Below are 12,670 nucleotides of genomic sequence, written 5' to 3'. Positions count from 1 at the left end.
GTTCAGTGGAAAACAATCTGCCTGCAATGCAGGAGATGCAGGTTCGATCCCTGGGTTGGGAGGATGCCCTGGAGAAGGAAATGACAACCCACTCCAGTATTCTTGCCTGGAAAATCCCATGGACAGAGGAGCCTGGCGAGGTACAGCCTATGGGGTCACAAAAGAGTCGGATACAACTTAGTGACTAAACAACAACAAACAAAGGTCTCTCAAAGCTGAAGTAAAAATGAAGGGGACTTTGGTACTCGTGGCAGAAAAATTCCTTTCCGAATAGGGCAACCATCTTTTTATTATAGCTGTTAAGTGAAAGAAAGTCTCACATGTCAATGTGTAGAGACTTTAGAGTGTCCCTCAGTGAATAAGTAAGCGGTGTATTTACAATGCAGCCTAGAAAAAGAAAACCTCAGTTTTACAATGTAACATATAGAGCCTCTTATTTCACAATTGTATATGAAAAATTTTTCCTACGTAAATGGCAAATAATTGCAAGAAACAGAATTAGGAAGAAAGAAGACAAGACTGTGAAAAAGAGCTTGTCAGGTACTGGCCCTTCAGTATTATAGAAAGAACTTTGTGAAGTCATTACCACCTATTCATCCACAAAATAGGATGCATTAGCATTATTATCTCAGCTCCTTCCCCAGCAAACTAACACAAAGGAAAACTAAACATGCTTGAGCTACAGCACTATAAATATTTCTCTATTGGCTCTCACTTCCACAGACAGAATGGACTTAAGTTAGTTATTATGCATTATGGTCAGTATGTTATACAGTATTGCCTCTTTGAAGATTCTTTTAACCTGTGGAAACTGGAAAGAAAACCTATACATGTTGACTTTATACATTACTGCATTGACACAGCATTTTTAACCACTAGGAATAATGCACCTTAAGATTCATCTGCCTTGTATTATTAAACTTTCTGGGTAAATTGATATCCTTTTAATTCCAGGACTTAGGCTGGCTAAGAACTTTAAACTGATTCTCTCTCAAACTCAAAAGCTGTCCCCCAGCTACAGATGAAGCCTGGTCCATGGTGCTTTCCCTCAGTGGTAGGTTTTATTGTTGAGTCCAGCTCTCCTCTTTCATAGGTCCCATGACTCCTGGAGAGCCCCTGCTCCAACACCCCACATCCCACCCACCCAACCCTGTCCTATATTTCCATACCCATCTGCACATTCTGGATCTGGACTCTCCTATATTTAGAAGAGTCATACAAATGGCGTCATCACAGCAGAGGAATGGCGCAGTCCTTGGATAGCAGCATAGGGCCCCTGCTGAAAGTAGTGATGATACCGGGGCATGTGGAATGAGGGGAATGTCGGGCCACTCCCCTGCATGGAGCTGGCAATGGCCGATGGGGTCAGAGGCATCCCAAGTCGGCTGTATGGTGGCAGAGAGCCCTGTATGGGGTGAGGAATGGGTGTTGCTATGGATGCCGTGCTGGTGCCGAGAGCAGTGAGGGACTGTGGGTGCTGAAATGCAGGAAAACTGGATGAAGACGATACCCAGGAGCTGAGAGACAGATTATCAGATGTTGTAAAGGCTGATCCTGAAAGGGAAAAAAAAAATCTCATTAGACCAGAAACTACTTCAACATGCAAATCAAGAATTACATTATCAGTAAGCATCAATTAAAAAATATATATAGAGATATAGATCTACAGTTTACAAGAGAAAGAGTTCAATCAGGAGGCCTCTCTACCTTTCCACACAAGAGAATATCATTTATACCATATATGGAAGAGAGAATTTGATAAATAAAAAAGACTTACTCATTAGATTGCCTGCATACTCTCTGAGAGTGGCTATAGCACTAGCACCCTGCCTTAAGATAATGACTTGATTCCCTTTACAGAAGTTCCAAATAGCTGATCACTGTCTTAACCTCCAGCATCCCCATAAGTAAGGCTGGACAGACAAGCCTCAACAAAGCTACCTGGTTGCCAAAGCCATTGTGAAAACTCACAAGAGTATTTTTCTTTTCTTCTTTAATTATTTTTTTAGCTTCTATAACCCTTTTCTTTTTTAAATAATGAGAACGTTTACTATGTTGACTATATTTCAGACAGATACACAAAAATCAAACATATTTTAATGTGCCAGCTATACCCAGAAGTTGAAATGTGGGAATAATAAACACTACCACAAATAAACAATAAATAGTTAGAAATTACTCTAAAAAATGCATGATACTTACTTGAAGTTTTTCACACAACTCTACTGAAAGATGGAAGGAAAGGTTTTAATAATTGGAGACACATGCCATATTCTGGGATGAAAAATAAAATGTCTTTTTAAAATTCATTTATTCCCAAATTAATTTTTTGGTTTACTATAAAGCCAATGAATGGCTTCCGTGGTGGCTCAGATGGTAAAGAATCTGTCTGCAATGCAGGTGACCTGAGTTCAATCCCTGGGTGGGGAAGATCCCCTGGAGAAGGAAATGGTAACCCACTCCAGTATTCTTGCCTGGAGAACTCCGTGGACAGAGGAGCCTGGTGGGTTACAGTCCATAGGGTCACACAGAGTCAAACACAACTGTGTAACTAACACCTTAACTTTCAAAGCCAATGAAATGCCAAACTTTTTTCCACATTCAATTCAATTTGCAAAATTATCAGGACAAATAATGTTTAGAATGTTAAAATATTTTTGATTGTAACAAGGATAGATTTTCCCTACCAGATATAAAAACACGTTATCATGTTTTAAAAACGAAATACTGTGTTTATGAAAATAGCATAGTACTGAGCAAGATTAGAGGCCACATCAATAGAAAATAACAAATTGTCACAATATAAAATATACGTGCATATTGTATTATCATATATTTAGTATATAGTAGGGTGGCTTCCAGGTGATGCAGTGATAAAGAATCTGCCTGCCAATGTAGGAAATACAAAAAATGTGGGTTTGATCCCTGGGTTGGGAAGATGCCCTGGAGTAGGAAATGGCAACCCACTCCATATTCTTGCCTGGAAAAATCCCATGGAGAGAGGAGCCTGACAGGCTGTATGGACTGAGGGACTAACATTCAAAGCCTGAGCACACATGCACATCATTACAGACTATGAGGAATGACGATTTAGTTTCCATAATTTTTTATTAGCTAGTTAACAAGTTGCAAGAGTAAGTTTTTCTTATATCACAATATCCAGAAGTTTAAACAAAGGTTGACAGTGAATTTTCCAACTGCATAATTACTAGTAGCTCATTTGGATTTATTTACAATATATGTCATATGTTTTGTCTGTTTATGCTATTACTTATCATGGACATAAAAATATGTCCATATAAGACTCTCCCTATACAAACATCCCTGTGCCCAGGCACCCTCTTGTCTCTTTTGTCTGAACTCCCAGATGCAAAGGGCTCCTCCCCTAACATCTGCAACAGAGGAACTTTTTAATACTCCCCGACTCTCACCACCCAGGACACCACCTCTACACAATATGCTCCACTAGGAGAATCTTCATTTTTCAAATATTTTCCATTCTAATTATTGATCCTAATAAGATATTCCTGATATAAGTAAAACAGATATACTCCCTGATTTTCAGATTGTAAAACAGATTCAGAAAGACTAAGGAACTACCCCCTAAATCCACTAGTTCTTTGGTAGTAGATAACAGAGAAATAACTCCTAAGCCCTGACTCAGAGGCTCAGTGTCCTTTTACTGGAAAACAAGCCACAGGAAAGCTTCAGGCAGCATAATCACTTAAGAGGTAAAGGCAAAATAATGGTCAGCCTCGGGCTGTCCCTTCCTGAAGAGGCTCCTGAAATACTTTGGGGCCATCTCTCCTCTGAGGACTAGAAGTCTCATCACCTCCCTGTTTTTGCTCTCTACTGGGCACTCTTGCTGCTAGCAGTTGCATAGCCTGGAAGCAGTCTTACCTCGATTTTGTGTTGTCTGAACCTCATCCCCCAGCACTTCCTCTTCTCCTCCGTAGGTACGGATGGGTGAGCGGGCGTAGGAATGCTTCTGAATCAGGCTCTCCACACTTTCCCTAGGTTAGAGAATGACACACGGTGAGCAAACCAAAAAGTTAAGTAATCAGAGGAGAGGAGTCTTAAAACTGATTTACTGGTGAGGAAAACCATTTTCTCCATCAAAAGACCACCACTTCAGAGGCAGACAACACTCAAAATATGCACATTTCATTGCAGACAGCTCATAAACATGACCTCAAGCATACACATATAAGAAACTTTGCATTTGTTTCTTATAAATACAAAGAAACAAATAGGATGGGATAGGGACAGTCCCCCAAAATTCTACAAAATTAGGGGCAAACGTGAACAAGGAGCTATAAAACATAACCATAGGAATATAAAGTTTAATGATGTTAAAAAAAATAACTGAATGAATTTACCACAAGAAGCTGCAGTCCTGTGATTTTATCAGCTAATGAACACAAAACACTCACCTGATATGAATGGCACTAATTGAACATCTGATGAAATACTGGCCCACAGTTCAAAATATCGTTAGTCATACAAAGACTCCATGTTTACTAATAAAACCAGTAAGTGCATAGAGTATATGACAATTGCTGAGTCACTTACTCAAGGTCTTAATTCACTATAATATTAGAGCATGACTGTCTTTCTGGGTAACTTGGGTCGTTAAGAAAAAAGTCAATTGAGATGTGTAAACTTGAATAAAATGACAACTATAATATTCAAGCTGATGTCCTTTTAATGTAAGCCATGTGTCATACTGTTACTATTTAAAACGAACTTAGGAAAGAATTAGTTATTTTCACGTGAGAAAAGAACTTGCTTCAGATACCCTGGAAGACATCTTCTCTTTGTAAAGTCATAAAGGATTGACCATCAGTGGGCTGAAATCATGGATGATGTATTTCTAAGGTGTATTCCACTGCCCATCCTAGGCATTTAGACTGCTCTCTCTCAGCATTTAAGTTCAAAAGCAGAGTGTAGTATCTGCCTCTCTAAAAATGCCCTAATATAAAATTATTTAAACATTTTTCACATACACACAAGAAAAATTGTTTAAATAACACAACAAATCATGGCTTTGTGAAATATTTTGCTTCTCTATAAGAAGTATATTATATTCATTTTTTCCTTGGAAAATCACTGGTATCATTACTTATTCTCATCTCTAAGAGGGAGAAAAAAAGGATTTTATTGAAGTGATTTATTCATGTCAGGCCTGGAAGTGAACTGAAAGCAATGGCAGTTCTTATATAAAGGATGGCATAATTAAATTATTGCCTTTTAAGCGATTGAAAACAGTGGTGCAAATCAGGGCCATCTATTCGAAGATGTTACAAAGAATAGACATCCCATGTTGTTTACTTTATGTCTAATCCCTGTTTCCAGTAGGACGAAAAGTGCAAAGAATTCGTTTAGCCTGGAAGACTATTGTGAGGATTTCTAGACTACTGTGCTCTACAAAATAAAGGATGACTCACTTAATGAGTTAAGTGATTTAGGTATTACAAGCTAGGACAGTGCCTTGTAATGCTCAGTTCTGTTATATCCCAAAGCAAGAGACAGTAGTTACTTTGGATTTTAATAGATAAATAAAATGGGTAACATTATAGAAGGTTGACTTTTCGATATCTAACACTAACTTATTTTTCCAGGCAAAAAGAATACATCATTATCTTAGGTATCTTTAAGAGATCTCTTCTGACTAATACGTAAGCATCAATTCCAAGAATAATATACATGTGAGAAACACAATCATAGCCAGAAGGTGGGCAAGATAATAGGATAGCTGCAGTTATTATGTTGATTCTCCAAAAATGCTCCAGAAATACTGGAAGTCATCTGAACTATTTGTTCAAACTCTAGATAAGCAAAACGAACATACGCTCATCAGTATTGTGAGTTGACTGCCCTTCCTCTATCTCTGAAACTTCAGTACAAATTTCTTAACGCTCAAAAAGCAAAATCTTCCCTTTTCCTTCACACTCTTCTTTGCACCACTGCTGGAAAATCCCATGGACAGAAGAGCCTGGAAGGCTGCAGTTCATGGGGTCGCGAAGAGTTGGACATGACTGGGCAACTTCACTTTCACTTTTCACTTTCATGCATTGGAGAAGGAAATGGCAACCCACTCCAGTGTTCTTGCCTGGAGAATCCCAGGGACGGGAGAGCCTGGTGAGCTGCCGTCTATGGGGTCGCACAGAGTCAGACACGACTGAAACGACTTAGCAGCAGCAGCAGCATACCTAATATATTCCTCTTTAAATGCATTTACTAGATGGATGGCAATTATGTGTTTGCATGATCATCTCTACCACTAAACTGTTGGCCTCTGATTGAGGGAGAGAACAATGCTTTATCTAGGCAGTGGTTCTCAAACTTTAGTGTTTTATGAACTGTGTATGTCCCCCAAATTCTTGTTGAAATCTTAATCCCCACTGTGATGATTTTAGGATGTGCATTCTTTGGTAGACAATTAGATCTTAAGGGTGAAGCCCTCATGATGGGATTAGTACCCTTATAAGAAGAGAAAGGAGAGTTTGCTTTAGCTTTCTTTTCCTCAGCCATGTGAGGACACAGTGAGAAGACAGCTGTCTATGAACCAGAAAGCAGGTCCTCATGAAAAACTGAAATCTGCCAGCACATTGATTTTAGACTCCCCAGCTTCCAGAACTGTGAGAAATAAATGTCTGTTGTTTAAATCACTCACAGTCTATGGCATTTTTGTTATAGTAGCCCAACCAGACTAAGACAGTGTTCGTCAAAATTACCCAGAGGGCTGGCCAAAACACAGATTTTTGGACCCCACCCTCGAGTTTTTGATTTAGTAAGTCCAAAATATGGCCCGAGAATATGATTTCCAGTGTTTCCAGGTAACACTGATGCTGCTGACATGGAGGTCACACTTGGAGAACCACCATTCTAGTGTAGTAGTTACTGGAACCTGCTTAGCTCAAATCCTAGTCCTGCCACTTGTTTGGTGTGCCTTTGGGCAAATCACTTCACTTCTCTGTGCCTCAGTTTTCTCATCTGCAACATAAGGATATTAGGTCTTAGAATTATTATTAATTCTAATGGGAGGGAGGTCTAGGAGGGAGGGGACATGGGTGTGCCTATGGCTGATTCTTACTGATGTATGACAGAAAACCACAAAATTCTGTAAAGCAATTATCCTTCAATTAAAAAATTAAAAAAAATCTCACTAGAATTATGTGATACAGGCTTTAGACATTAGTCATCTTGTTACTCATTTCACTTTGTTAAGTAGTGCAGGTAATTCATTTTCTATTCACTAGAAATTTCTCACCAATTATCTTTTACATTTGTTGGTTGTAACAGAGATGTGAAGGACTTGGTATATTTAACTAAATCAATACTAGACTGAACTCAAAGAATAAACAAAATAATATAACTTAAAAAAAGATTGAATGAGTTAAACACACAGAGTTTATATTGGCATTGACATATAATAAGTGCTCAGGAAATGTTTATAGGTAACAAAATTAAGTTACTATTAAGTATCAAAATCATATTCCTAAAGCTGGCTACCTAATCATAATCTTTTAAAATTAAATTGAGACTTCTAGTCGCTATAACATGCTATGCTTCATTTAAACCATCCTACAATATATATGTTACAGAGAAAATTAAGTTAAAAATTAAATGTTATTTCAATTTACATTCTAACTTTCTCTCTTTCTAAATATAGACCTGGAAAAAAGCTTCATTCAGGGGTAAAATGTCAGATTCATTAAAATCAAATCTAATTTATAGGAAATAAAATATTTAAAGTTATCCGTGCTCATCAGTTTTCTCATGTTTATATCATGTCTTACTGAGCCTTTATAAATAACTCCTTGTCACAATATTTTTCTAAAGATTTATGCAGATAATGTTGTAAATTACCATTAGATAATATATCAATATTTGTTGCTTCCACAAAGTACTTAATAAATGAAAACTTTAGATAATATAATTGGAGATGTATTATAAATCATTAATTTTAATTTGAGAACAGAAATATGCACAATATATTTTGTGAAAACAAAGTAATTTTTTTAAAAGCTCTTTCAGATTGTAGTTTATTTTTATTTATTTGACTTAATCTTGCTAATTTTTCTTTTCAATAGTAATCTGCATTTCTGGTTTTATATCATTATTAGCAACTGAAGTAAACTGTACCACTGTGGGGGAAAAAATAGTTTCCTAAGTCTAACCTTTATGACTAGAACAAAGGTCCCAAGCAAAGTACAGATTATGCAGCCTCTAAAAATAAACTTTAGTAAATTGTGAGGCAAGGAACAAATATCCTTCATACAGATAGAAAGACACAAGCAAGAAAAAGAGGAGGATAAATTACGACCATAAATCAACTGTGAATAACTCTGGTACTCTATCAAATTCACTGGTTTGTTTGACACTGTTTTGTAATATAAATGTTTCCTCTTAGAAGCTGTGAATAAATGAGTAACATTTTAAATGCAGGAACATAGCTTGCTAGTTAAAAGAGTTTTGTTGTAACTACTTATGATTCTGTTAAAAGTCATCCCTTCCTTTTTGTGGTAATTGTCATCAGACGATTTCAATATATTACATTAATAGATTTTATTTAAAAGCAGGCTTTAACCTGATTACCAAACAAAATAACTTTCATTTTATACACACAGTCTCTTACACTAACTCTGTCTTCATTGGAGATGATGAAAAAGTTTCTTTAATAAGAAGCTGTGTAATCAGATTCCTTATCTGCATCTGGTGTCTGCTTTCTCCCATTAAATGAAGGTGTAGCAGGGAAATGGTGGGCTGGATAGATGATCTCTAAGATGTTATGGCTCTAACAATTTATGAACCTACAAATATATAAATAGAAGTAAAAATTTTAAAGAGTCATTTTGAAAAAGTCCAGTATTAGTTGCAAAGAACCCTGAGTTCTAACCCCAAATCTTCTACTGATGAATTGTGTGATCTGGCAGATCACTCTGTAGGTCCCACTTGCCTCACTGGTATAATGATAGGGAAACTAAAAATAGTTAAAAATCTTTTTGTGGTTCTTTTGGTCTTTATTGTAGATTCTACTAGAGTGTTTTTGTTTTGGTAGTCATACCACCAACCTAATGATACACATTGAAGTTCATGTTTTATTGTATTTTTTATTTTGGGGAATTTAAAAAAGCATTAATTTTCTTATATGGTTATTCAATAAATGATTTACATGATTTCAAGGCAAATCTAGAGCACACGGCGTATTCAAAGGCAAAAAAACAAAAAACAAAACCCAAATACACTCTAGTAGAATCTACACTAAGGACAAAAATAGCCATAAAAAGATTTTTAACTATTTTTAGTTGTCACATTGTTGGAGATATCTTGACATACATGTTCTGAGATTGCTATACTTCTATATTCTGTGGGATAAAGCAAAGGAGCAATGACAGAATATTCTATCATAATTCCTGGTGTCACTGAGAACTAGAGGCTCAGCATGAATGAAAAGAGATATAGGTGTAAGGTCAGAGAGGTTCAATAAAAACCTTATCATTCTGAATAGAAGTGGAAAGGATTAGTATGAACTCAAGTAGGATTTTACCTTTAAGGTACATGTAGGTATGCATACACATGTACCCTTCAAATGAGAACAGTCTGTCTGGGGAGAGGAGGATTCTGAGAGGTGGAGACTCACGTTTGACTTAGAGTATGAGCACTGGATTTTTACACATTTAAAATATCATTATTTTTCCACTTTATAATGCAAGTTTGGGAAATATTGGGAAAAGTATTTTCTACTTCCTTAATAATAAACTGGATTATGTTTTAGAAGCTTTTCTAACACTTATTTTCCCAAATGCCTTTTATACTGTTTTCTAAAGGCCCTGCAAGTTTCTAGTACTCTGAAAGAGAAAAAAAAATTACAACCTATTTTTCAATTATTCATAATTTCTGAGGCATAAGACAGAAGATATATAAAAGTACCATAGATAATTAAAATTTATAGATAATTTTTAAACGTATGCATCTCCAGGTTGTTACTTTGTCATCCTGCTCTGCTGTCTTTCTTCTGGCTTGAACTTCAGGTGCTAAAATGACCCTAACAACATGTTTCAAAAACTACCACTGTAAAGACAGGAAGGATAAAGTATTGGCAGAGATTAGCTTTGTCAATTAGCATCACCACATGGGCCTCAAAATGAAATTCTGCGTTTCTTCATTTTAAATATCATCCTAAGAAGGTAAAATTTCTGGGTAGAAGTTTTCCTTGCTGCCATCATTTCCACAGGCCCTTAAAGCTCTAAGCCTGGGATCAGCAAATTTTCTCTGTAAAGGCCAGATGGGAAATATTTTAAGCTTTGTAGGCCTTAGGATCTCTGTCAGATATACTCAGCTCTGTCACTGTAGCCCAAAAGCAACCACATATAATACATAAGTTGAAAAACGTGATTGTCCTTTAATAAAAATTTATAGACAATGAATTTTAATTTTATATTATTACATGTCACAAAATGTTATTTTTATAACTTTTTCAACCATTTAAAATGTAAAGACCATTCTTATCTTGAGGGCTATACCAAACAGGTGGTAGACAACAGGGTTTTCCAGCCCCTGCTCTAAGCTATTTACCATATTAGAGATGGGCCCCACTTACCCAACACAGCTCTTCATGAAAACTTGACTGCCTCAGAAACTCCACAAGCCAGCTTAGAGCTATGTTAGAACCAACACTACTTTCTTTCTGGCACCAGAAGTCCTTATTTCCTGTGAACCTCTTTAGCAGATCTGCCAAAAAATAATTGATGCTCCATTGCCTGATACAGATAAAACTATAAATTTTCAGAATATCAAATTTGCAACCTTGTTTCCAGAAGTTTTCTTCTTGGGCTAAACTAATAGTATTGGAGCTCTGAGCAAAAAGACCTGACTCCCATTGGGCTTGTGTCCAAATTTCATGTGTTTGAAAGTTTTGTTCAATGCCAGGGAGTTTTAAACATATTTTATAGAGACTCTCAGTATGAATCCTGAACTACTAAGGTGAGATAAGCCTATGTATTTAATTCTCTGCCCCAATGACATGACTGAGAAAACAAGGTGGGGTTCAGCTGCAAACTGACATTTCAGTCACAGGAAAGGAAGTGAAGGAAGCATCAAACAGCTTGGGTTCATTGCTTTATACGGAGGAAGGGTACCTGGGGGGAGTGAGGGTGCAGTGGGGAAGAAATGAAAAGCCCTCTGTCAGAGCTTAACCTAAACCCCACCTTGGAGCATCAGAGATCAATGACAGAGGCAGGTCTTTGAGCAGCTGATGAGAAGCAGATTCTCACACTGCTGGAGGCTTTGAGGAAGGACTCCCACAGCAGCATGCTCTCAGCTGCACACTGTGGCTTTGGTACACTGAAGGGTGTGGGGCCAGGGACCACCATGGGCTCTGGAAAAGGGCCTTGAGGTTGCTTTGTTGGGCATGGAGAGGGAGCTGCTGATTTCTAGCTGCTGAGGCAGACAGGGTAATTCGATCAAAGTTAATATAAAGTTAAAACTCCCTCTTCCAAGGCTATCCCCTCCTACCTGAAACAACTTCCTAACCCGAACAGAATAATTATATTTCCACATGGGCATACTCACAATAAATTTAAATTATTACCCCTTTTTCAGTCTGCACCTAAAAGATTTCATAGATCCACATGGTTTTATTCACAATTAATCTCAGCTCCTAACACTAAACAGACATTCCATTCTATACATGAGCTAGAGAAAGATAAGTGGACATTACAAAAATACTCTGCAATCCAAAAGAAGAAAACTAATTTTAAAAAACGTAACAAGCAATCTCTTTTGAAACCGCCTTGTTCCAAGAAGCAGGGAGAAGTATTTTAAGTCTCTAACTGTACTTTCAAGTTTTTAGTGAGATTTAAGAACATCCTGTATTGATAAAGCAGAGACTAGCAGATATGAAAAGGAAACAGTTTGGAAATGTACAGGTATACTTGAAAAATGACAATATAGTAATTACCACATTTTAAAAGAACTCAATAAGGAGAGCAAACAGTACCTGATGCCGTGGAAAACAGAATCAACAAATTAGAAGATTCATGTAAGAAATCCTTCCAGTATCAGAGTAAACAGTTAAAAAGATAAAAATTATTAAACAATAGATAAGAGAAGTAGGGAATTGACGTAATATATATATAATAGGAATTTTAGCATGTCTGAATAGAGCAGACAGATTAGAAGCCAGAAGAGTAGAAAAAAAAATTTTCTTGAGATGAGCAACAACTTGATTTTTCAAATTGAAGGGCTCAATTATATTGTAAATGCGAATGAAAAAAAATTTACAGTTAAACAAATACTGGTACAATTTCCAAATTTCAAAGAAAGCTTTCTAAAAGTATATTTTATCAGACAGAAAAAAACCCGCAACTTTCCCACAATGGAAAGACAGTGGGTTTAGCATCAGCTTTTACCCTATCTACAGTATTTAAAAACTAGACAACAAAGAAAGGTTGAAAGAGTTCTGAGGAGAAAAACTGTGACCCTAGTCAGGTTTATAATAATGGCAACAGATCCTCTCAGATATATAGGAACTAATAAAGAGAATAACCCATATATCCTTCCTCAACCAATTACTCAACATGTATCAACAGCTGAGAATAGTCTGAACACAATTTCAGTAATGAGTACAATAGAAGTGAACATTAAACAATGAAATGAATATGAC

General features: G+C 36.7%; 1 protein-coding gene and 1 long non-coding RNA gene across 3 annotated transcripts in view; one reads left to right on the top strand and one right to left on the bottom strand.

Moving 5' to 3' along the window:
• Positions 1-12,670, top strand: part of LOC145523619 (uncharacterized) — a 219,204-nt gene that overhangs the window by 18,502 nt on the left and 188,032 nt on the right. The window lies entirely within an intron of this gene.
• The window catches only part of TBX20 (T-box transcription factor 20), a 46,163-nt gene continuing 33,546 nt past the window's right edge, over positions 54-12,670 (bottom strand). For both annotated transcript variants that reach the window (XM_081534259.1, XM_081534258.1), the window contains 2 exons: positions 3,901-4,013; positions 54-1,554 (listed from right to left, as the gene is read on the bottom strand). In XM_081534259.1, the coding sequence (XP_081390385.1) occupies positions 1,214-1,554; positions 3,901-4,013 (454 nt within the window). In that variant the 3' untranslated portion in view covers positions 54-1,213. The remainder of the gene's footprint in view (positions 1,555-3,900; positions 4,014-12,670) is intronic.

This window comes from Giraffa tippelskirchi, chromosome 10, assembly GCF_054371585.1.
Source record: "Giraffa tippelskirchi isolate mGirTip1 chromosome 10, T2T-mGirTip1v1.2.pri, whole genome shotgun sequence".
Taxonomy (NCBI): domain Eukaryota; kingdom Metazoa; phylum Chordata; class Mammalia; order Artiodactyla; family Giraffidae; genus Giraffa; species Giraffa tippelskirchi.
This window is presented reverse-complemented; position numbering and strand designations above follow the sequence as displayed.